At 40.1% G+C, this 22,710-nt stretch overlaps 1 protein-coding gene across 4 annotated transcripts in view; it reads left to right on the top strand.

Annotated features, from left to right (window-relative positions):
- Nucleotides 1-22,710, top strand: part of ACSL4 (acyl-CoA synthetase long chain family member 4) — a 38,201-nt gene that overhangs the window by 5,660 nt on the left and 9,831 nt on the right. Inside the window, exons 2-9 of one of the 4 annotated variants that reach the window (XM_059482712.1) lie at nucleotides 13,504-13,548; nucleotides 16,073-16,312; nucleotides 16,617-16,794; nucleotides 18,507-18,616; nucleotides 18,701-18,839; nucleotides 20,201-20,351; nucleotides 21,474-21,597; nucleotides 22,355-22,426. In XM_059482712.1, the coding sequence (XP_059338695.1) occupies nucleotides 16,085-16,312; nucleotides 16,617-16,794; nucleotides 18,507-18,616; nucleotides 18,701-18,839; nucleotides 20,201-20,351; nucleotides 21,474-21,597; nucleotides 22,355-22,426 (1,002 nt within the window). In that variant the 5' untranslated portion in view covers nucleotides 13,504-13,548; nucleotides 16,073-16,084. Of the gene's footprint in view, nucleotides 1-13,503; nucleotides 13,549-14,495; nucleotides 14,596-15,795; nucleotides 16,313-16,616; nucleotides 16,795-18,506; nucleotides 18,617-18,700; nucleotides 18,840-20,200; nucleotides 20,352-21,473; nucleotides 21,598-22,354; nucleotides 22,427-22,710 lie in introns of those variants that run through there. The other 3 variants (XM_059482711.1, XM_059482715.1, XM_059482714.1) reach the window with 3 other exon arrangements.

Here is a 22,710-nt window from a genome sequence, read left to right as displayed (position 1 = left end):
AGTTTCAGTGGTTCAGTATCCAGTTTATACAGCTGCTACTTTGGGTGTTTGCTGTGTAACTTCAGAGAAGTGACTGGAGTGCCAGTAGTGCCTTTACTAAGGTTCTTTCTGACTGCTGCATGGCAGTCTGAGTGTGCTGTGGGTGCAAGACTGGGCTCTGGTGCTGTCAGCAGTGCCCACTACACACCCACATGTGGTTTGACTTCCCTGGGGTTGGGCTTATTGGGGACTGAGAGCTTGAACACTTTCATTTCTGTGCTGAAATTTTTGACCTTCAAACATCCCGACTAAAGAAAGTCAGAGCATCCACATGCTGCTGCTTATTTCCTGAAGTATTTCCTCCCATCCCCAAATAGTTTTGTTTTCAGCTGTGTCTCTGCTCACCTTGGCACTGCTGTAATTTATACATCCCTTGTATCCACCTACTCAGCTCATTGGCAGAGTAGCCCCTAAAATAGCTGTGTAACTGCCCTTCTTGGTAAGTCACCCCTAAGCTTTTTTAAGGGCCTTATTTGCAGAAGTCCTGCTCACAGAAAAAAACCAAACATTGGCATAGAGAGGAACTGAAAAAGCTATAATGCTGAACGTGTAATACCACAAAGAGAAAATTCTGTGTTGGTAGTTTATAAGCATATTTATTTGGTATTTCCCAGTTCAGGTTCTGGGAAAAGAAATATAAAGCAAATAACTGATTTCTTCAAAGCACCTGTGTGCCCTAAGGCACTTCTTTTAAAGCTGCCAGAAAATCTTTGCCATGTGCCATGGTAAGAACAGCCCTAACACTTGTGTTAAATTTGCTTTAACAGTCTCCTCATGCAAGTGAATTCTCACTGTCCCTCAGTTGCACAGATGCTTTTACAGACATCAGTACAGCAGTGTTTCTGTCTTTTAGCTTTTCCTGTGATTGTTTTTCAGCCTGTCCATGTCCTGCTGTGGCACCTGAAGGCCCCCAGCTGCAAACTGTGTGAGTCTCTGCCCAGTGCAGCAGCTCTCACCACGAGGCTGCTGTGGGCTCTGGGGGAGCCTGGTGTCCTTCATTCCCCCATCTCTGTGTCCTCCACAGCACCCCTGGGCACACCACTTGATTCCTGTGCTTGAATTTTTTATAGGAGGCGCTCTGCTATAATATAAGAGCTGTCCTTTGTGGTTCAGGGGAAAATGTACTGATTAGCTTGAAAAAATCAAATCTCCTGCTGGTCTTTAAAGCTGAAGGTGTGCTGTACTTTTGGAGATTGAGCAGGTGAGTTGCCCCTTCTACATCAAACTTTCTCAGCTCCATTACAAGCCTCCTATACCACAGTGTTTGCTAAAATAAGAACTTTCTCAAACACATTTTTGTGTTCATATAGTGATTGCTTATCTGGCAACAAGTCTTGATGGGAGATGTTACAATTTACAAAACAGTAATTTATTTATTAGGTCTGTTTCTGTGCACTTGAACCAAAAAGTACACTAAGAAGGATGTAGTTAGAGAAACAGAAGATTGTAAATAATGATTACTGTCAGTTCCTCAAATGCAGTGGAATACAAAGAGCACTCACTACTATCAAGTTGGGCAGGTACTACAAAGTGTTTGCTCTAATTTCACTCTGTGTTGTAGTTCACCATTTTATTGCACATGTTTATGGCAGGTAGCACATGCAGCACAATGAGTCTTTGCACATTTAAATGTGCACTGACACCACTGTCCTGTTGAGTAGGTAGGGCTGAAGGAAGCTGGTAAGAACACAAGGAGTCTGTGTTGTCCTGGCTGGTAAGAGGGTGCAAGTGTCTGTCTGGAAAAAAAAGGCAAATTGATACAACTGGTTGGATTTACTGAAACACTTCACCTTGTCTAAGTGATCCATTGGGTACTTTGTTGTTTCCTCCCCAGCAGCATACATGCAATAGTTCTGGAAAAGATCAAATTAAATTCATTTTATCTAAAGCACATGATAAGTAGAATACACATTGAGTCATTCTCCCATTTGTTTTGGTAGCCAGAGGAGCTGAGCAGCCTATGAAATGTCACTATTTCAAATATGCCAGTTCAGTCTGAGGAGCTGGACACAGTGGATCACAGCATGCTGAATGGCTCACAGCAAAATCCCAAAAATTTATGAATGAGGGCATTGCTGTCATGGCTTAAGCTGCCAGCTTGGCAGCCAGCTACCACACAGTCACTTTGGATTAGGAAAATTACTAACTCCTGACCTTCCACAGGCATAACAAAAATTATGTCTGTTAAAGTATTTTGGAGTGTATAAAATGAATCTGCAATAAAATTTTTAAACTGGCTAGGTATGAGGGGGGTTGGGCTTGGGTTGTGGTTTTTTTGGCTTTCAGTAAAGATAAAAGTGGATTATGTATCATGGTAGAGCTTCTGGTTGCCTTTTTCCCCCTCTAGTACACTTCCATGTTTGCACGAAGCTTGCCAAGGCTGCAGCCAGCAGTCTCACTCTGGCTGCTGCTGAAAGGAGTGGGGCAGCAACAAATAGGTGGAGGTTACTTCATTCAACAGTAGCTCTGTTTTCAGGCTTATTTCAAGTTCTTGCAAAGCACAGGACTGTGTTTCAGCAGAACTAAACCAAGGTGATCACTTTCTCTCTCTCAGTGGCCCTTTCTGGCACTGAGTCATGAGCGGGGTCAGACAGCCCATGCAGCTGCAGGCTGTGTGAGCAGGGGCCTGCAGACTCTGCCCCCAGGTGGGACCACCTCAGTCCAGAGCTGCATTCAGGTACTGCCACGAGCCTAAAGTGGAACACTCAGGGAACCAGACCCTTGTTGCACTGTTCACTTATCTTTTGGAGTCTCCCTTACACTGAGGTCACGTTTTTGTCAATTCACCAAAGTAATTTGCTGATGTTGTGTTGTATCCTAAAAATTGCTTTAAGTACTAACCTCTCTTTTCTGTTCCTAGTATGGCACTTTTTGTTTGGTTTTCTTACAAAATGAAAATGCACACACTAAAAGAATTGCAATACTGTACAGGTAAAGTTTAGTTTTACAACAGTATTTTCTATAGTTTTGAATGTTATGTAGAAGAGTAAGCAGTTAGTGGTAATGTCAACTAAGAGCAAAGTGATAAAAAATATTAAAAAAAATTAAAAAGAAGGAATAGATCTTGGTTTGTGGTTCCTGTGGTCTTTGTGCACCAGATGTAGCAGTAGGAAGGACGGAGTATTTTCTATGTGCTCATGGTAGCTCATTAGTTTGTCACTCTGCACGTTACTTTCCATGAAGGCAGCTGTATGTACTGCTGATTCATACTGCCTATTTATACAGGGTAAATGAATACTGAACTTGATGGCCTTGGTTTTGTGCCTTTGTTTGATAGATGCATTTGATTTTCATTATGAAAATGGATTATCTGTTTATTTTATAAGCATGCAAATACTTCTGCATTTTTATGAGCTCCTCTGTTTGAGCAACTTAGTCAAAAGTGCTTTCATTATGAAATGTATTGCCACAGGCAAGAGGAACAGCTAGAAAGTGAAACTAAGCTTGCTGTGCTTGAGTGAAAAGCAGGGTGAGACAGTGGGGACTGGAATAGGACTCAGAGCAAGGTTATGCCTTAGAAAACCATGCAGAGCATTCTCCTTGCAGGAGTGTGCTGCATTTTGCCATTCTGGGATTGCCAGTTCTCCATCTGGCTGCTCTTTCAGGCCTGCTTTTCTGGCATGTCTTTCAATAACAGTACCTGTGCAGAAAGTTTTACAGCTCCATGAACTCAGCTAGGAGGAGAGATGATAGACACCTGGCAGTTTCTGTCTGACATAACTGCAGGAAAAACCCCTCATTCTAGCCCTGCATGAGTTCAGGTTATTTGCATGCTCAAAGGTGGTTTGATGAAGATTACCACATACATTTATTTCTCACTGTGCTGTGTAAGACTCTGTCCTGATCATATTACTACACCAGATGTTTTCCCACAGTTCTGGGTTGTGGTCTGTGTCCAGATGTGGGTTGAAAAGGTAAAGGGAGGATGTGTTATTCCCTGAAAGGCAATGGTGGCAAAGGTTTCTCTTGTCTGTTTCTCTAAGTTGATCCATTGGTGTTCCTCAGACAGAGCAAATAGTTTGAGACATTTTTTACATATTACCTCTTAGCTTTTAGTTCTCCTGGTTAGCTGAAATGAGATTTGCATTTGTAACTTGGATAGCATGAAGTAATTTATCTTTCAGAAAGGTAAGCTTTGACTGCTGGGTTGCCTAAGCTTTACTGTTGAGGCTGTTCAAAGCAGTCCGATGCCAGATTTAACCATCCTGAGTACACATGAGAACTCTTTGTCTGGCATGCTTTTGGCAGCATGTTACATCATTCAAACTCCTGAAGGTGCTCAGAACATAAACCTGAGGTGAAAATTAAACATGAGAATGTAATGAGTTTCTAATGCCCTGACATACCCCCTGTTCCATGTTTCAAGGAACAGGTAGTGTTTGTACAAATGGCACTGACAGCCAACACCTGACAATGGTCTGTTACCAAGCCAGGAAAGGTGTGGGTTGAGTGGTCTATTCAGATGTGTTTGTAACTTAAGAGGGCCTAGAAATTTCACTATTTTATGTTTTTCTTTTCTAGATTTTTTTGTGAGTTTATCAACCTGCTTACCCAGATACATTCAATTTACAGTTCTGTTCAAGGTAAAGTGAATTGTGTCTGCTAGTGAGCAGGAAAATAACAATAACTAGACAATAGTTGACAATAACTAGAATGGTCCTTAAATAACCCTTACTCAAAACTTCGACAGGGAACTTTGTCCTCCCATCACTGTAAGGATCAATCTGATAGACTTGAAATGGGGACTGTGTATTTTTAAGTTGAATTAGAAACATTTTCTGACAATGTTAGTTTTTTGAATATCACTGCATTTGTTAATAAACTAAATTATTAATTGCTTTTTATTACTAAACTATGAATTGTTGTTGTGATACACTGTGTCATGGTAAGGATTTTTCAGTCCCTTTTTCAGAACAAAAAGTTCCTAAAAATAAGTTGAAAGAATGGTCAGTTTCCTCTTGAAACTTCCTTCAGAATTTGTCTGAGACCACTTTACTGTCTGTTTAGTCTAGTGCTGCACAGTTTTTTCTTCTGCAGTTGCTACTGTGACTGCTGCTTTATTCGAACTCAAAATTACCCTCAAAAGTTAGCTAAATAAATAACAAAAGTCATGGCATCAAAGCTATGTGCTTTGCTGCAAATAGTCACACACACTTTTTTGTCTTTTGGAGTGTCAGAATCTGAACAAATTTTCTTTCAGGAAGCTCTGTGGCTGTGCTAGCACCCAGCTGTCCTGTGCTAGTGTGGTTTGCTGAGGGACAGGACATGGACATGGGTAGGACCATGGAAATGTGGTTACACAGCTCCTTGGCCAGAGGCAGCTCCAGCTCAGGCCTGCAGTGTGTGATCCTCTGCCCTCTGCTGCTTTGCAAATGGCACTTGGATATTTTGGGCTAAGAACATCAAATGCTTCTGCCTTTGCAACTGTACACCTTAAACTCTTTCTTGCCTGTAAATAAGAAGTGCAATGCACATTTGTTGGGGGGTGGTAAAGTTCAAAACTTTGGTGTTTAAAACTGTTTCAGAGGTATTTTTTCCCTACATGTTTTTTTTAAGGCATCTTGAAGAGTTGTGCTAGTTTCTGCTGTGTTCTCGTTAGTACGAATGATTATGTTCCGAGTACTTTTGAACAAAATATTGTTTAGAGCTGTTAAATGTAAAAACTTGAATGTGCACTTTGCCTTGTAGGGGAAAATGTAATTTGCAATGAGATTTGTTTGGTCACCTCACTTCCTCTTTGAAGTGCAGATAAAAAAATCAAAGAACTGTTATGAAACAGTACAGCAGTAAAATTGCCTTCCTTGGCAGAAAATGTCAAATAACATTATTAACAGAAATGTACCCTAAAGGTATCTTGGCCTACCATAAAGCATATGAAAGTAGCAGAAGGCAAGTTCACTCACAAAAAGTTTTAAAGTCAGTTCAGCAAAAAGTTGCAGTATGTAGTCCTGTCTTTGAAAAGTTACAACTTGGGAATTTCATGTGTGGATCCAGAGATGATGAATACTTAGAAATGAATTCTAGTTGTGTTTGCCTAGAAAGTAATGGGGTAGGTTCAACACGAACCAAGCAATAGACTGTGCTGAAGTTTTGCATTAAAATTACAATAAAATGCAGTTCCTTAAACATACAAAAAACATCATCACTTTTTCACTGGATGATACTGTGAATCTGTTCAAAAGATTAAACTGTGCTTGCTCCCAAGGCTCCTACTGTTTATTGACCCTCAAAGCATTTGTATTACACAATGAAAATGAGAAATAGAGATGACTCATGCTTGAAATGTCAGGGGCTACCATCTCAAATGACCATGGGTGGGGGCAGCTTTCTTAAACTTGTATTTTTTAAGTGCACACCCAGTCATCTGTATATCAGAATGTCTGCAAGGAGAGAATTTCTTCAAAATGCAAATAAGAAAATTAAATAAAAATTAGCCTTTCAGCTTAGTCAAAAAAGGGAGCAATTTGCATTTGAATGTGAGCTCCCAAGAGAAAAAGGAAGGTGTATTTTCCAGCTCTAGTGCTCTTCTTGTTGACTGTCCCTACAGAATTTTGGAAAACCCATACAAACCTTAGAAAAATCTCTTCCAGCCTACAGTACACTTTTTGGTAAACAAAAGACCAAAATGCTCCTTGCAGTACACAAGGAGCATTTACTCTCCCCTCTTCCTTTTTTGAGTATGCAATTAATTTCACTACCTAAATTATGACCCCTGTCTGAGAAGAAAACACCCTAATGTGAATGATAAGAGGTGATGGAGTTTCTGAAAAGCAAGGAAGGTAAATGTAAGATCAATGGCAGCATTTCTTGCCAAAATGAAAGCTGAAGGCCCAGTCAGGCTCCCAGAAGGAATGGAGAGTTATATTTAGAACTGGGACCAAGTATAAGTGCATTTTCTGTGGATCAAATTCTGAAAAACACTTACCCATGGAGATTATTTTCTCCATCTTTATTTGCAAAACAAAAAGCACATGGCATCCTAATTTCCTTATATTGTCAAAGGCTGTCATTGAAATGATCATTGGAAGCATAAGAAGGGGAGATGAGCACCCTAATTCTTTAATAGTGAGTTTAAGAACTCTTAAATAAAGCATTTGTCAATGCTCATGTTTCTAGTGCTGAAAATATCTGAAAATAGATAAAAAAGAATGTCACCAGGCCCAGGGAAGTACCTAGCAGTTAGAAGCAAAAAATTAGTTGGAAAGTATGAATGTAACTTTTATCTGCAGTATCCGGTAATATGGCAGAAACAGGAATATTACATCTGGCTTTGAGAACTGTAAAACACTGTGATGCCCAAAAGATGGGTTATGTAAACCCCCACAGAGCAGTGTCTGTAGAGCAGGTATGTGTTTATTGCAGTGCTGGAGTGAGGGGGATTTCTCCTCCTAACTCACCCACCTTTGTCAAATGCTGTGGTGCATTTATACAGTCAGTGTGGCTCAGTGTCACTGCAACACCATCACATACACACCAGAACTAATTTACATGCTGTGAGCTCATGGTTATTAGACAGTTCTTTTGCACTTGTGCCTCCCCAGTTTGGGGGTTGTGGGGGGTCTTTGATGAAGGCTTCCAAAGTCTTCTTCACGTCTGAGCTTTTCAACTTTGTCTTTGGAGCGTGCACAGTTTTGGTGTTCCTTGGTCTGTCTGGTCTAAATTCTTTATTTTCTGGCTAATTGGCTTCACATTTGCTGATTTTTCATTAGGACTCTACTTACCTATCTCTAAAGCTATCCACCTGGTGAGGTTTTTCTTCTTTTTTGTCTATTCAGCATTAAGCAACTAGTTAACCATATACTAGTTACAGTGTAGTATATACTAGTTATAGTATAGTATATACTAGTCAGCCATTACATTGTATAATTTTTTCAGGTTATATATGTATAAAAGTTAGGATTCAGGTTATACAGATATATAAAAAGTCATGATTTAGCTTGTATTGATAACAGGTTATATTGATATCTTATAACTCAAGCTATATAAGCACCTTGTAACTCTGACCTAAGTTATATAGGCACCAACTGTACATGAGTTATTTACTTTCATTGTGCCCTGAAAATGCAGGGCAAATAGGGCTTTAAATCTGTAAGTCTCAAATTGATTTGATCTACACTCTCTTTTTGTGAAGTAGTTTGCTACTGAGAAAGAATTGGAAAGTAAAAGATGATGATAACTTAAATCTCACTCAGTGGATCATCAGAGCCGTGCAAGTCACAACCTTTCCACTGCAAAATGCTTGTGTAGCTAAACACAGACCTGGCCAGTCTGTCCATTGTATATTTACTGTGTGTGGGAGGGAGGATTATCAGTTCTTCTTTGGCTGTTTACAGAGCTTTTGCTGAAGTCTTCTGTGGCCACATGTCCTCTGAAATTTGTCCTTGCTTGTACTGTTTGTCTTTTCGTGTCCTTGTTTAAAAAAGTTGGGTGGAAACAGTACATTTACCTTTGCTGTTGGAACAGCAGAGTAATATTTGTCATAATGCCTGATGAGACAGGGGTATATATTGAGGGATTAGACTGAAATACTTCATTACTATTGAATAGGTATTTTCTTTGTATTTTTTTCCCTTTAGTCCAAATATGTTTTGTAGATGCTGGTAATAACAGTATTTTTCAGTTGCTTATTTTCTCCTTTTCCATCTTCTCCTGGAATACCCTCTGTCCAAACTACCAGTTTTTAGCCTAGTCATTAACTAAAATGCCAGTGAAACAGAAAGATGTCTCTCAGTTCCCTTAGCACAAAAAAAGATACTGAAACAGCTGTGTTTGTCATCAGTGACAGTGAGTGCATTCACAGTGCTGTGTAACTCAGACTGACCTGGTGATTTTCTGCCTTGCCCTGGTGAGACCCAGCGTGGACTGTGGCACACAGGTCTGGGCTGTGCAGCACGGGGAGGATTTGGAGCTGTTGGAGCAAGTCCAGAGGAGGCCATGGGGCTGCTGAGAGGCTGGAGCTGCTCCCTTGTGGGGACAGGCCCAGAGAGTTGGGGCTGCTCAGCTGGGAGAGGAGAAGGTTGTGGGAGTGGGAGACCTCACAGCCCCTCCTGGAACCTGAAGGGGCCTTCAGGGCAGCCAGAGAGGGCCTTTTTGTGGGAACTGTGGTGACAGGAAAAGGGGGAATGGGTGCAAACTGAAATAGGGAAAACTTAGGTTAGGTAATAGGAGGAAATTCTTTATAGGGAGGTGGTGAGGCACTGGACAGGCTGCCTAGAGAGGCTGTGGATGCCCCATCCTTGGAGTTATTCAAGGCCAGGCTGGATGGGGCCCTGAGCAACCTGTTCTGGTGGAAGGTTCCCTGCCCAGGGCAGGGGAATAGAACAAAATGAGCTTTGAGGTCCATTGCAACCCCTTAACATTGTATGGTTCTGTGGTTCTGTGACTCGGCCTGTGCAGCCCAGGCTGTGAGCAGAGCTCCGGCTGGGTACAGCCTGCAGGAGAGGCACTGCTGCAGGGGCAGCCTCAGGGACTCAGGGCAGCTTCTGCTGGAGCTGGAGACAAAGGAACAGCTGGGTCAGGAAGAGCTTCCCCAGTTCTGGGTAGTCTCAGTGGACACTTTTCAGTTGTGAAATCTTGCCGTGGCCTTTAGTTTTCTGCCTTTGGGGCATGCAAACAGCTCTTACCCTTTCACCAAATATTTGCTTGCACTCATGTTACAAATTACAAGAGAGGTTTCACACCCAGCTCTTAGGTAATTGAGAACTACTGGGTCAGTGTGGTTGGGCTTGCTTGCACTACAGTACTTGTTGCAGAAATAGATGTTTGACACTTAGAAATGGATTTCTTTTTTTCTGATTAAGTGCATATATGTTCTGAGGTAGTAAGCAGAAGCAATGAACATAAAGGACAACAATAATATTTTCCCTTTCCTCTCCAAAATATTACCTTTGCTATTAGCTGAGTAAAATATTGTATTAAGCAGCAGTATTTTTTAAGCAGCAGTAAGAGAAACACAGTTTCCTAAGGCTATTTGTGATTTTGCTATTTCAAGTAGAATGTATATATTTAAACTTGTATCAGGATCCACTACAACTGATTTCCCCTCTCCCTGTTTGTTGGGACATAGGTAGCAGAATTTACACTGTACAGGCATAGTGAGAGCTCTCAAAATCTCAGGCTTTGAGCTTCTATTGCATTGCCAGAGCACAGAAGTACTTCTGAAAATTGGTTAGGTTTGGTTAGGCTTTCTCTGGATTTTCACTGCCCTTTGTGATGTACCAAATGTGCAAGAGGAAGATACGTAGAAATCTGCCTGTGAGAGGGAAAGAAAAATGAACTTTTTTTCCTATGAGTAACTTTCATTAATATTGCTGGAGTTTGTTTTTATAAAAGCACCGACATGATGTAAAAACTGAATCATTTCCTTTGGTTTCTTTTCCTTCAATCTTTGTAACCCCAACTAAGTGTAATTAGCCACCAAATTCTTCTAACTCTTACTATTTCATCACAGTCTTCTCAGCTGTGGAAACGTTATCTCATTTTAGTGTGTGTTAGGTATAAATCTTGAAAATAAAAACTTGTAGTAAGCCTGACACTATGCACTCATTTGTTTATTGTGATGCATCTTCCTTGCTATGTGGAATTTCTTACCCTTGGAGCAATCTCATTTTGTGTCATTTCTTTTTGAAATCCCAGCCTTGTTCTGTCCTGTACCAGAACAAATTCAGGACGACTAAATACAAACTAAGTTCCTTTCCAAAAGCTGACTAACTGAACACCCACATACTTAGGTCAACTCAAATTTATTTTTTTACTGTGTAAAACCACTTTTCCAGTTACAAATCCTGAATGCTCACTGTGGTTTCCAAAATGTTTAGATCTGCCTGGATGCTAGAGAAGTTGCAGAAATGGTTGTTCCTTACTCATACTGGATTGTTTTGGACGATTTCAGAACTTCCTGACAGGAGTCAGCCCTGAGCACTTACACTAAAGTCAGAATTGTGTCTCCATTTGAAGTTGGCAAGAGCTCAAGGAGCTCTGGTGCAGAGAAACCAGACTTCCTCTGGTGTTGCTTTTAAACTAAAAACAATATGCTTTGCAGATTGCAGATTTCTTCACAAACTAGAACACAATCCTTTTCCTCTCTAATGTCATCTTCCTTACCAGATTACTTTCCTAACACTATATTTAAAGCAGACAGAAAATGAAGTTGTATTTTCTTCCAAACATGCTATTTCGTAGTAAATTGGATCCCTGGCAAGCTTTTTAACACCAGAGGAAGGATTGTAAGCAGTGTTGTTGAAATAGTTACACTATTAAGCCTTTAGAGGGTTTGGGGCTTGGGCTAATTAAAGCCCTTCCTAGTGATGATAATAATTTGCTGCCTTATTAAAGTTAAACTGCATAGGATAAAATTTCTAGCTACAGGTACTTAATTTGATTTTGAATTACTCTTAAAAATTCTAGTAGTGTGTGTAAATGCTGAGTAAGTTGATTCTGTTCTGTTTGGAGAGTCAAATGCAGAGAAGATTAAGGCATTTCCTCCTCTGAGAATAGTCACTTCCAGAGGCATAAACTCTCTGTTCCCCATACACACTTTTGCTCTTACTTAGTCCCATAATCTTTTGTGACTATTTAAAAGGGTTTTTTTCTATAGTAAAAAATATAATTGCTAGTTGTTTCTTAGATTTAAGGTAAATTAGGAAGAGAGGAATATGTCTTCTGTTCTGGAGCATGTGCTGTGATTTCAGACTCTGTTCTATGACCCTCGCTACAGGGCAGGAATAGAATGTTGTATATTATCTGTCAAAACTTTTATTTAAGGATATAAAAGTGAGATTATACTTAGATAACATCTCTTCCATCTCTGGCAGCCCATAAAGTACAGTGCCAGTCAGGAGTAAACTTGGACAGCAGAATTTTTGTAAACACCCAGCCTATAAAAGCTGTAAGTGAAACATTCCCTCATGAGTGAGGTTTCCAGCATGAACACTGTAACATGTCACTGCAAAGGTTAAATGAACTCCAGACCACTTCAGAATTGATAGAAGCTGATTCACCAGAGGAAAATCCTTTGGAAATGCTGAAAACCAGCTATCTAGGCTCTCCTAGATAGATACAACATCTATTTTGGTTTGGTTTCATTTTTCTCGTAGTCATGCCTGACGCACACTGCTCTTTCTGGGAATGTGCATTTCCTGCACCTAGAACTGGAAGCTGCTGTTTCCAAAACAGCTAGATAAGCATCTAAGGAGGCTGGTTCTGTTCAACAGTCAAGAGAAATAATAAGCTTTGTAAACCAATAGAAAATATTACATATTCTAAATATTTCAGTGTTAAATACCAGTTTTATTGTGAAAGTTTTCATGAATGCTAAATTTTATTTGTAAGGAATGAGGAAAGTTATGAAGAACATAACTGTTATACTTTAGTAATATGTAGTTGTCTTACCTTGAAGCAAGACAATCTTACCTTGTCCTTGGATGGTGCATTGACGTGAGCATTGCATCTCATCCTTTCTCTTAAAGTCTCATTAAGCAGGAGATTGAACTCATAAGGTGTAATTTGAGTAGCTGAGTTTGGCTTCTGACTGAATACAACTGGTATGGAGGTACCTTTGCACGTTGAGTATGTCAGTCTGTTATATGCAGTATATTTAAGGGATTATAAATATTTATTTAGCACGAGTTTGGAATAATCCTGCAATGGATCAAAATCACATGGAAATGCCAGTAATTAAAAACATTCTAGAACCTCTTCTTTGTGCTTCAAGAAAAAATCTTTGTAGGAGAATATTGCAAGGGACATTTAACTCGGTTTCAGTCTGTAAAAACTGATTAAAATCTTAGACTTATGAGGAAGACCTTTAAAATATAACTAGGTTAAACATCAGTTAAAGCTTTCTGCAGTAGATCTCTTAGAGCCTTATCTCTGCAGTTACACACAGCCATCTTTTATTACACTGGTCATGGGACCAAGGAGGCCTCCCTGCCTCTATAAACATGCTTTTGTTCTGGAAAGTCTTCTCTTACCTCAATACCCCAAATGCACTTCATGTTCTCTTGGGCAGTGTGTGCCATGGGTAGTCCTGAGTTCCTGTTTCTACTGATATTCATCTATCAAGAGTGACAAAGGGCTTCCTGTTCTGCCTTGAGAAGAATGAACCATATGCAATATGAAAGTCTCTTCCTTGTCTTTCTGGGTTTCATTGGTAATTCAATTGCATTAAGCTTCTGTTCATAATTTTATTCAGAACATGATAAATACAAAAGTGAGGAAGCAGTGTCACATAAAAGTTAATCTCCTTTTGGCAGCTTCATCTCTTGTCTGTCCGGTGTAGTTTGGAAGCTGAATCTTTTCCTGTACTGTAATTGCTCTCCCTTGTATGGGTTGTGTTGCACCTCTGTCTGAATTCATAGCCTGTGCTTCTTAGGGACAGTAGGGTGGAAGTTCTAAAGATTCCTCCTTCTGTAAGGCAAAACACATCCCAGTTTCTAATATGTTCTTTTTTCTGTTTTACTGTAGGTCTAATCAACACTGAAAAAACCTCAGTGATCACTGAGACCCCTTGTAAGTACACCTGTGTGTGTGTGTGTCTGTGTGTGTGTGTGAGGTTTGCATGAGCATGTTCAAAGGAAAAAGCCACAGTTGTCTTTTTGGGACACACTAAGTTTTCCCAATTGATGTCTCTTAAAAATTACAACGGATTTTTGCCAGGATAGAAATGTGATTCTCTTTTAAATTACTACAAATATATAGTTTGCAAATTAGCTGAATTTTCTGGTTTTAGGAACACTTTTTAAAGTATTACAAATTAAGTTGAAATTTGAAAATGAAAGAAATGCAACCTTCCTCTCCTCCCTTTCTAGATTAGCCACTTCTTGATTATTAACCAGTAGTGTTTCACAGTAGCACCACTTCTGAACCAGCTCCTGTGCAGCCCAAAGAAAAGCTGTGGTACTGTTTCACTGTGTTAAATACTTTGCAGTACTCCAACAAATCTGCTTTTTATCCAAGTCAGTGTGCCTGGTCATATGTTCATTGTTGGAAGGTGAGGAGCAGCCAGAGTTCCCCTGGGGTCTGTTCTGACTTGTAGCATTATGTGTAACCATGGGTGTGTCCTGACATTTCCTTACCATGTCTTAGAGCCATGGTGGTTGAAATGCAGACTCAACTGCTGGTTTTGGAGCACTGAATTAACTGGGATGAAAGTATCATACAAGATTTGTGTTATAAACCAATAATGCCTCATTTTGGAGAACTGGAGCTTTGGAAAGTAAACTGATCTCTTTTCTGCTGAGGTTGATGGTGAGGCTCACCAGAGCAGAGTAAACATGTACATTTTGAAAAGAACGTAGCATTCATTTTTTTATAAAAAGAAGAGAATACTTCCATCCATACAAGTCTGAGCTTAGCTTAGTTTATTGTACTATCATTCAGTAGTCATTTTATTCTGTAGCTGTAATTACAAAATTAATGTGGTGGTCATGTTGTTTTAAATATCTGCAGATCTCTCAGTCTTACATTACCTTAAAGCTGTTGATATTGGCTACAACACAACTGCTTCTATTGAAATTCCTGTTAAATAACCCACCAACCTGTTAACTTCTGTCTGCTGTAAGTAGCAGTTGTCTTGTTTAACCTGAAATGTTAATTGTAGCCTCCCTCATCACCTGAGGGTGGCAAATATATTAATAAAGGTGTATTTTGAGGTGTGCCTATGTTCTTTTAATTCTTGATGGAGCCCTGAGAGTTCCCTATTCTCATCCATTCTTTATCAGATGGTGTCCATGGCAGCCTGGGCTCTGCTGGTGGCTGTCAGTGTCACTGGCTCCCCTGTGAGGTTCTGCCCTTGGCTGCTGCTCCTGTGCCTTCTCTTTTCCCCCCAGTGGGGCGTGGGTGATGTGTCAGCATCATTAGAGATAACCACCCTGTCTCACATGCCAGGGCACTCTGGTCCCAGACCACTGGGCTGGCCCTGACTGGGGTTTGCTGGGATGGTTTTGTTTTTCTCCCACTCACCACCAGTCCTTACTTAGGCCCAGTTCTCCTTAATGAGGAAAGATTTGTGACATGCAGACAAAATCTTGCCAAATTGTACTTTATTTTAAATTGTGTTAAATTGGTCAGATTTTATTCTGTTTTCCATACTTGGAGTTTGAAATGCATGTATTGAAGTACTTTTTGAAATTGGAAAAGCAAATCTGCATAATCCCTTTCCAAGAGTCTGACATTCAGAGTTGAAAAGTAGAAGATTAAAAATGCAGCTGCTGGAGCAAAGTTAATGAAGCAGTTTTGGAATATTATATAATTTTTAGATTACAGCATGTAGACTTTTGAGTCTATATACTATTTTTGAGTATATCAAGAAACATTTTAAGCTGAATAGAAGGTTGATAGAATGTTCTGAAAAGCAGTAAAGCAATCTGCTGTACCTTTTCTCTGTAGTACAAATATTTAGTGGGAAAACAAGTGTTGACCTTTCCCATAATTACACAACTGTGTCATTACTCAAGTAGCTTAAACACAATATTATGTTGTGAAGGACAGACTTCATCTCAACAGTCCTGAACTATTCAAACAGAAATAGTGGGGAAAAGTCTGTGAGAAGTAAATATTTGTGAATGCAAGAAACAAGTATGGAAAAGATTTGTCTTCTTTCATCCCCAGAGCAGTTCACTGCTCTGTTGTGCAGTGGTGCTTTTGAAGTGAGCTCTTAGAAGGACTAAAACTTATTAACTGACTATAATATTACTAATTTAATTATTTTTTCTTTCTTTTTCCTGCTCTCTGCTTGGCACTGGTTTTCGCCCGTAGGTGTCCACTGTTGGCTCTCAAAGGTTACTAAAATTTTGCAGCTGCTCTGAATCAGCTCTACCTAAGCTTCACCTCCTGTTGCTTCTCCCTGCACCACTCTGCACTGCTGCCTTGCTCTTGTCTGCTTCAGAACTCCATAAGAGAGTTTCTCTTTTAAATACCCACAATGAAATTTAGGCTAGAAATGTGTGCCATTCTCTTGCTGCCTGTGTACTTGTTAATCTGGTTGTACAGTGTGCTGGTATTTATTCCCTGGTATTTTCTTACCAATGCCAAGAAGAAAAAGGCTATGGCAAAGCGGTTAAAAGCTAAACCCATCTCGGACAAGCCGGGGAGCCCCTACCGCTCTGTCACTCACCTGGACTCTCTAGCAAACATAAACATCCCTGGAGCAGACACTCTGGACAAGCTCTTTGACCATGCTTTAGCAAAGTTTGGGAAGAAGGACTGTCTTGGAACCAGGGAAATTTTGAGTGAAGAAAATGAAATGCAACCAAATGGAAAAGTATTCAAAAAGGTAAAACTTGTGATTTTTTTCCTTAATTCTGACTTGAGTTTGAGCTGCTTTGTGTCTTGCCTCAATAATGCATGTCCCTTTAGAGATCTTCCTCAGTCATCATCTAATAAACCATTCATTTTATGGTAGTTGAGGAATAACAAAATATACAGGATGCACTTTTATTCTACTTCTAGTGAAATGAAAGCAAGTTCTTAATGAATGGCAGACTGTGTACTCATTACATTCTACACCAACTCACATCAGCTGGTGGACCTATACCAAAAGCTTCTTGTCATGAAATTCCTTGTTTTTTCCTCTCAAGTTAATTCTAGGAACTTACAGATGGTTATCCTATGAAGACATAAATGAGAAAATCACTCACCTGGGGAATGGGCTGACTGCCCTGGGACTGACCCCCAAAAGCACCGTTGTGATATTCTGTGAGACCCGAGCTGAGTGGATGATTGTGGCTCTCACCTGCTTCAAGTACAACTTCCCTCGTGAGTGCTCAGCTTGGTTACTCCTAATGTGTTTTAGAGCCAGTTCTCAGCACAGATCTGGCTGTTAAGTGTTTGACTCTGCCAGTCTTGTCATCAGAGGTGTAGGAATTTCATAAATTCTCTGCTGGTGGTCTGATTCTTAGAAGCTTTCAGTCTATCCCATGCTTTGTGGATGTCCCTAAAATTAACTTGCTCGTACTTATGAAACTGTATTTTATGATTTTATTGTGCTATGTTCTATATGTTAAAATGACAAAATGGTACACTTACCATTCAGGTTGTTTTAAATATTCTGAAGATATCAGTAGTTGCATTTAAGATGTCAGTTGTACTTCCCCACAAAATATGGGATGTTTTTACAGTATTTTCTGTCTGTATCCTAAATTATATATCCAAAAGATGAAATGGTTATCAGAAGAGAGGAATGGTGAAAAAAATCATATGATAGTCTGTGGGTGGTCTGTTTTGGTGACATTTGTAAGCTGCTCAAATTCATTACAATTATGTATGGTTTTTCTTTTTTTATTCAAGCTGTCAGAAATCTCTAATGGGAGTTAAACTTGGTGAGCTGCAGTGGTTACTGAGCGCTCCAGTGCCCATTTTGCACACAGCACACTGTGAACCACAGCCTATTTTTTTTTTTTTTTGCTTGCACTGGGCTATCTCTCCCAGCAGCAGTAGTAGCTGCCTGTGTGAGGAGCAGCTCAGAGTGTGCAGAGAGGCTGCTCAGGGGCAGCAGTGGAAGAGGTGAACTTCTACTGAAGTAGGAGACTATGGTTAATTTGGCCTGGATCTCTATACTTTGAAAGGCAGTGAGAAATAGCTGTATTATATTATTCTTTCTCCTGTTCTGCCTGAACCCTGTCTCACAGCACTGGTAAATTCCTTTAATGGTCTTTGGAGGTTTCAGTTTGAGTTTGCAAATGATACTAAAGAATGGTTTTTTTTTTTCAGTAAAGAGATAATGGGGAGAGGTGAACTCCATTGTGCCTGGGAGGCACTTAATGGCATTCCTGTAGCCAGTCTGGGTTAAAATAATCTGGCAGCATGAAAAACAGTGTGATTCCTTAGTCTGATTCTCTGCCTTGCTGCCATCATTAATTCCATGGAAGCAGGGAAGGTAGCTGACAGTGTGCAGAGAGCTGCCTGTAGCCATGCCCAGCTTTAAGCTGGTGCCCTGTAATGTCTGAGTGTTACCTGTCCCTGAGTTGTGGTTGCAGAGAGCTCAGGGGCAGAACACCTGCTCTTAGCTGCTTACTCTGGGATTGTTTTGTACATTATTGTTGGGGTTTGGTGCATCTGTTTGTTCTGATAATTTCTGCTATAGAAAAAGGAGAATTATTTTGGGAGGATGTAGATGACCATTATAGGTTCCTTCCAACTGCCTGACAACTTCAGGGCTGACTGAAAGTTACAGCCTGCTTGTTACCTAGAGCATTGTTCAAAGGCCTCCTAAAGAGTGATAGTCTTGGGGCATCACCCATCTGTCCAGGAACCCTGTTCAGTATTTGACCATGCTCTTAGTAAGGACCTGCTTCTTGCCCAGCTGTCCTCCTTGTTCCAGAAGTGTCTTGTGCCAAAAACTTCTGATCTGTTTCATTTCCAAATTAGAAAATTCCCAATTGAGTGCTTTCCAGTAAGCTAAGGCAAGAGCTTTTGCTTTTAGTTTTACTTTTACCCTTCTTTCATGTCCTCTCCCATCCCTGTGACAGTTGTCACTCTCTATGCCACCCTGGGGGAAGAGGCAGTGACCTATGGTCTCAACGAGTGTGGAGCATCATATTTGGTCACCAGTGTGGAACTCCTGGAGAGCAAACTCAAGGTAATGTGGTACCATCTTCACCTGCTATAAGCAACCCTACAGTTCAGTCAGTACACTACTAAAAATTTCATTTCTCTTCTGTAGACTGCACTGCCACAAGTCTCCTGTCTGAAACACATCATTTATGTGGACAAGAAGACAGTCAGTAAATCAGAATACCCTGCAAATGTGGAAATTCATAGTATGCAGACAGTAGAAGAGCTGGGAGCCAAACCAGAAAACTGTAAGTGAATCATTTCACAGAGGACTGACTGATCAAGCAGTGTTTGCACCTGGGTTAAGAGGGATCTGTAGCAGAAAACCCCCCACCCAGCAAAGGGTGGCCTTTGTCATCAACAAAGGCAGTGGCAGGTTACCAGTTCATCCTCCAGCTCCCTTTAAATAAACAAAACACTTGTTTTATAGTTTTTGTTCATATGTCATGTATGTCAGGATAAAACTTTGTTTTAACTTGTAAACCATAACCAGAATAATTTAATACTTCATCTTTGTTTTAGGATATGAAATAGAAATTGGTTTAATGTTTCATTTTCTGCTACTCTTACCTTTTATTTATCTTACTGTCACTATTTTTAATAAGAAAAGAGGAGAAAGCACTTAAAGCTTTTTTGGTTTTTTGCTTGAAAATGTCCATTATCTTCACCAAGCTCTAGCTAAAGAGCACTTAAGGCTGGAGGAATAACAGTAACATTCCTTGCTCCATTGGGCAGCCAGGAGTGACTGTAAACATCTGCTTTAAAAAAGGAAAACCCAACCCTGATGATCTGTTCCCCTTACATCAGCAGTCTGTAATTAACCACGGCTCTCTCTGGAATAAAGGAGGAGATAAAGTGGCAAAGGAGCTTTGGGAAGCACACATTGATCCCAGCTGCTTATCTCTGATCAGCCTGAGGTGCTGATACAGACCTGCTGTGACCCTAAGAGGTGTTTTTCTTGGGCTTAGTCTCTGAAAAGCCTGCTTCCTTGCAGACACTGAAAGCCATGAAGGCTGATGATTATCATCCTGAGAATAAAGAGAAGTAAAACAAAAATCTGAAGTCAAATGTTCTAAGCTTACTGCTTTTCTACTGAACTTGCAGTTTACCTGAGGAAGGTTTATTTAAATTTTTTTTTAAATGTCAGGAGGGGGAGTTAAAAGGAATCTTACCTCTACAACCTTGGCTTTGAAAGACTGATGGACAGAAAAGCTGACTTGCACCTTTTTGGGGTGTTGGTTTTTTGTTTTGTTTTTCACTCACCTTGCTGTTTATCATCCATACTGTGTTTCTCCCCTTTGCTGCCTTTGACAGTTTTATTTGGTCTTCAAAAGGCTCCTTCTATGAAACTTTCAGCCAGCTATAAACCACAATGACAGAAGTGTCACCCAGATTGTATAGATGCTCAAATACTCATCACTCCTTTCAAAATTGGCCTTCCCTCTCTTCCTCTTAAAACCAGATGACTGCTCTCTCCAGCGCTGACCATGCCACAGCTTGCTGTGCTGGCCTTCCATGAAGCACCTGTTTCTTACTGATTAATTAAAGAAATAATTTAAAAAGTAGATAAGAAAAGAATAAATAACATTTTTTCTCCTGAATTTTGTAGCAAGCATTCTGCCAAGCAGACCTGTTCCTACAGACTTGGCTTTAGTGATGTACACCAGTGGCTCTACTGGGAGACCCAAAGGAGTGATGATGATGCATAAAAACCTAATAGCTGGAATGACAGGACAGTGTGAGAGAATACCTGGACTGGGGTAAGAAACACTTTGTCTTGTGCACAGAGAGCTAAAACAACCTCCAGAAGTGTCACATTTATGGAGTCTGCTGCTGGCATTGTTACCAAGTTTCCTCGTGTTACTGTGAGATCACTACTTTTTAATTTATAAGGAATATATCTTGTGTGTGTGAACTTTCCTTGTTTGAACAATATGCCCTTCTAGCTGTTTTTTCACATTCTGCTCCTTTTTTTATTTTTATTACCCTTAGCTCTAAGTCTGTGATGGATTTTTGCACTTTTGAGTATCAGAGGATACCATGAGATGAGAGATTCCTCCTCTGGTGCAACTTGGGACATGCCTTTAGACATTTTCAGGCACCTCCAATCAGTTTATGAGCATGTCAGGGCCTAGCACTTCAGTGACCTGGAGACACCACTCTGGGTGCACATGCTGCAGAATCTGCTGAAGTACAGTTCAGTGGAGGAGCAGAAAAGTAATAAATTATGCACTGACAACAGTAAAACCAAGTGCAGATTCCTTCACATTAATGTTTTGATGAAGTTTTTCATGGAAGTGTGTGTGTATTTGTCTCTGCATTCACAAAAGGTTCAATAGCTGAAATAAGCTCTGATGCCAGACTGCTGTTGGGAGAGGATATAAACCCAGAGCTGGGTGCTGAAATTTGCTGCTCAGTGACAGCTCTGAGGTTCTTGCTGAGAAATCTCTGAGCTGTTACTTTCTGAAACCAGCCTCAGTATGTCAGTAATCAGCTCTCTTTCTAGTAATGTATCCTAGAAGAAGATGACAGACAGGGCTTTGTAAATCATTGGTCATTATTGTAAAGTGTAATTACTTCATCCTTAATTTCATAACTGAAATGAAACCTCCCACAAGGAGAGGAAATAGCAGTAAAGGACTAAGAAATCAGAGTTTCCTAGAAAACAGGGCAAATCCTGTAATTTGAACTGATTTCATTAGGGCAGATTTCCCCAGTTTGTTTCTATACTGTGGCTGAAATCACACCTATTTGTGTGCAGGAGAATAAGCTCACCTGGGATTCAGGTCAATCAATAAGTAATAACTAAGCACACAATAAAATGGTTAAATGGCATTTTCAGTCCACTTGTGACTCATGGTTAATTATTTTTTCTTTCCCAGACCCAAGGACACTTACATTGGTTATTTGCCTCTGGCCCATGTGTTAGAACTGACAGCAGAAGTTTCCTGCATCACTTATGGCTGCAGGATTGGTTACTCCTCTCCTCTCACTCTCTCAGATCAGGTGAGGGCTAGCAGAGCAAGGTGGGGAGCCAACTTCACCTGGTGCAGCCTGTTCTCTCCTTGCTCAGCTTCCTCCTTCAGTCCAGAAATGCTGATGTGTATGGTACACTTCAGAAATGTACATTTTTTTCAGAAAATTATGCGAATTAACATTCCTGGTGAACAACAGTGGTGGGTTGTACCATATAAATTTTATTAAAACCTTTGCTTTTATGATACTTAGGATATCTAAAAGCAATCCTAAGAAATGCCTATAGCATTATCCCCTGGATAACAGGGGAAGAACAGCTCTTAATAGATCAACTGAACTGTTTAAAGTGATCTTAAGTTTTGGTCTCACTTTATCAGTTCTTTATCCAGTTACTGCAGATCTTCTATTTGGCCCTTTGCCTTTTTCCCTTTAGCAGTTCAGATAAATAAGAGTGAAATTAGCCAGAGTAGATACTTCTGTATGTTTGCTTGTAGAGAGATTTGCATCAAGCCAAACCAAGTTACCAAAGGAAGATGGAGGAGAAAGCAAGTAGTAGAGGGAGGAAGTAAGAGAAAGATAAACAAAGTGAACCTGTAAAAGATTGAGTGTTTTGGTTGAAATAGATCATTACCCTTTCCTTAACAATGGGGGCAAAATGCCACAGGAACAAGGGAAGATATTTGAACAAATTACATGCTAATATATCTCCTCCTTTTGTTAGTCATTTAGTTTTCAAGCACTGTTTCCTTTTCAGCTTCATAAATTTACTTTTTTTTCCTTATTACAGTCAAGTAAAATTAAGAAGGGAAGCAAAGGAGACTGTACTGTACTTAAGCCTACACTGATGGCAGCTGTGCCTGTAAGTATGCAGAAGCAGATATATCCAGCAAAAAATTTCTGTCTTTTTTATGCTAGAAAAGTGTATTTACTAACATGTTTTGCTCTTCACATGTAAGTAACTGTCACTAATAGGGAAAGAGCAAACAGACATTCCAGCTCTTGGTGGATTGGACTGATGAGCACAAGAGACTGCCTATACTAAAGCCAAGATCCTTTTTGATCCAAACCTGTCAATGTTTCAGTAGTTACAAGTGGTGCTTTACTGAGCTACTGACACAACAATAGGACACAGTCAGAGTCTGG

Source organism: Ammospiza nelsoni, chromosome 15, assembly GCF_027579445.1.
Source record: "Ammospiza nelsoni isolate bAmmNel1 chromosome 15, bAmmNel1.pri, whole genome shotgun sequence".
Lineage (NCBI taxonomy): Eukaryota > Metazoa > Chordata > Aves > Passeriformes > Passerellidae > Ammospiza > Ammospiza nelsoni.
This window is presented reverse-complemented; position numbering and strand designations above follow the sequence as displayed.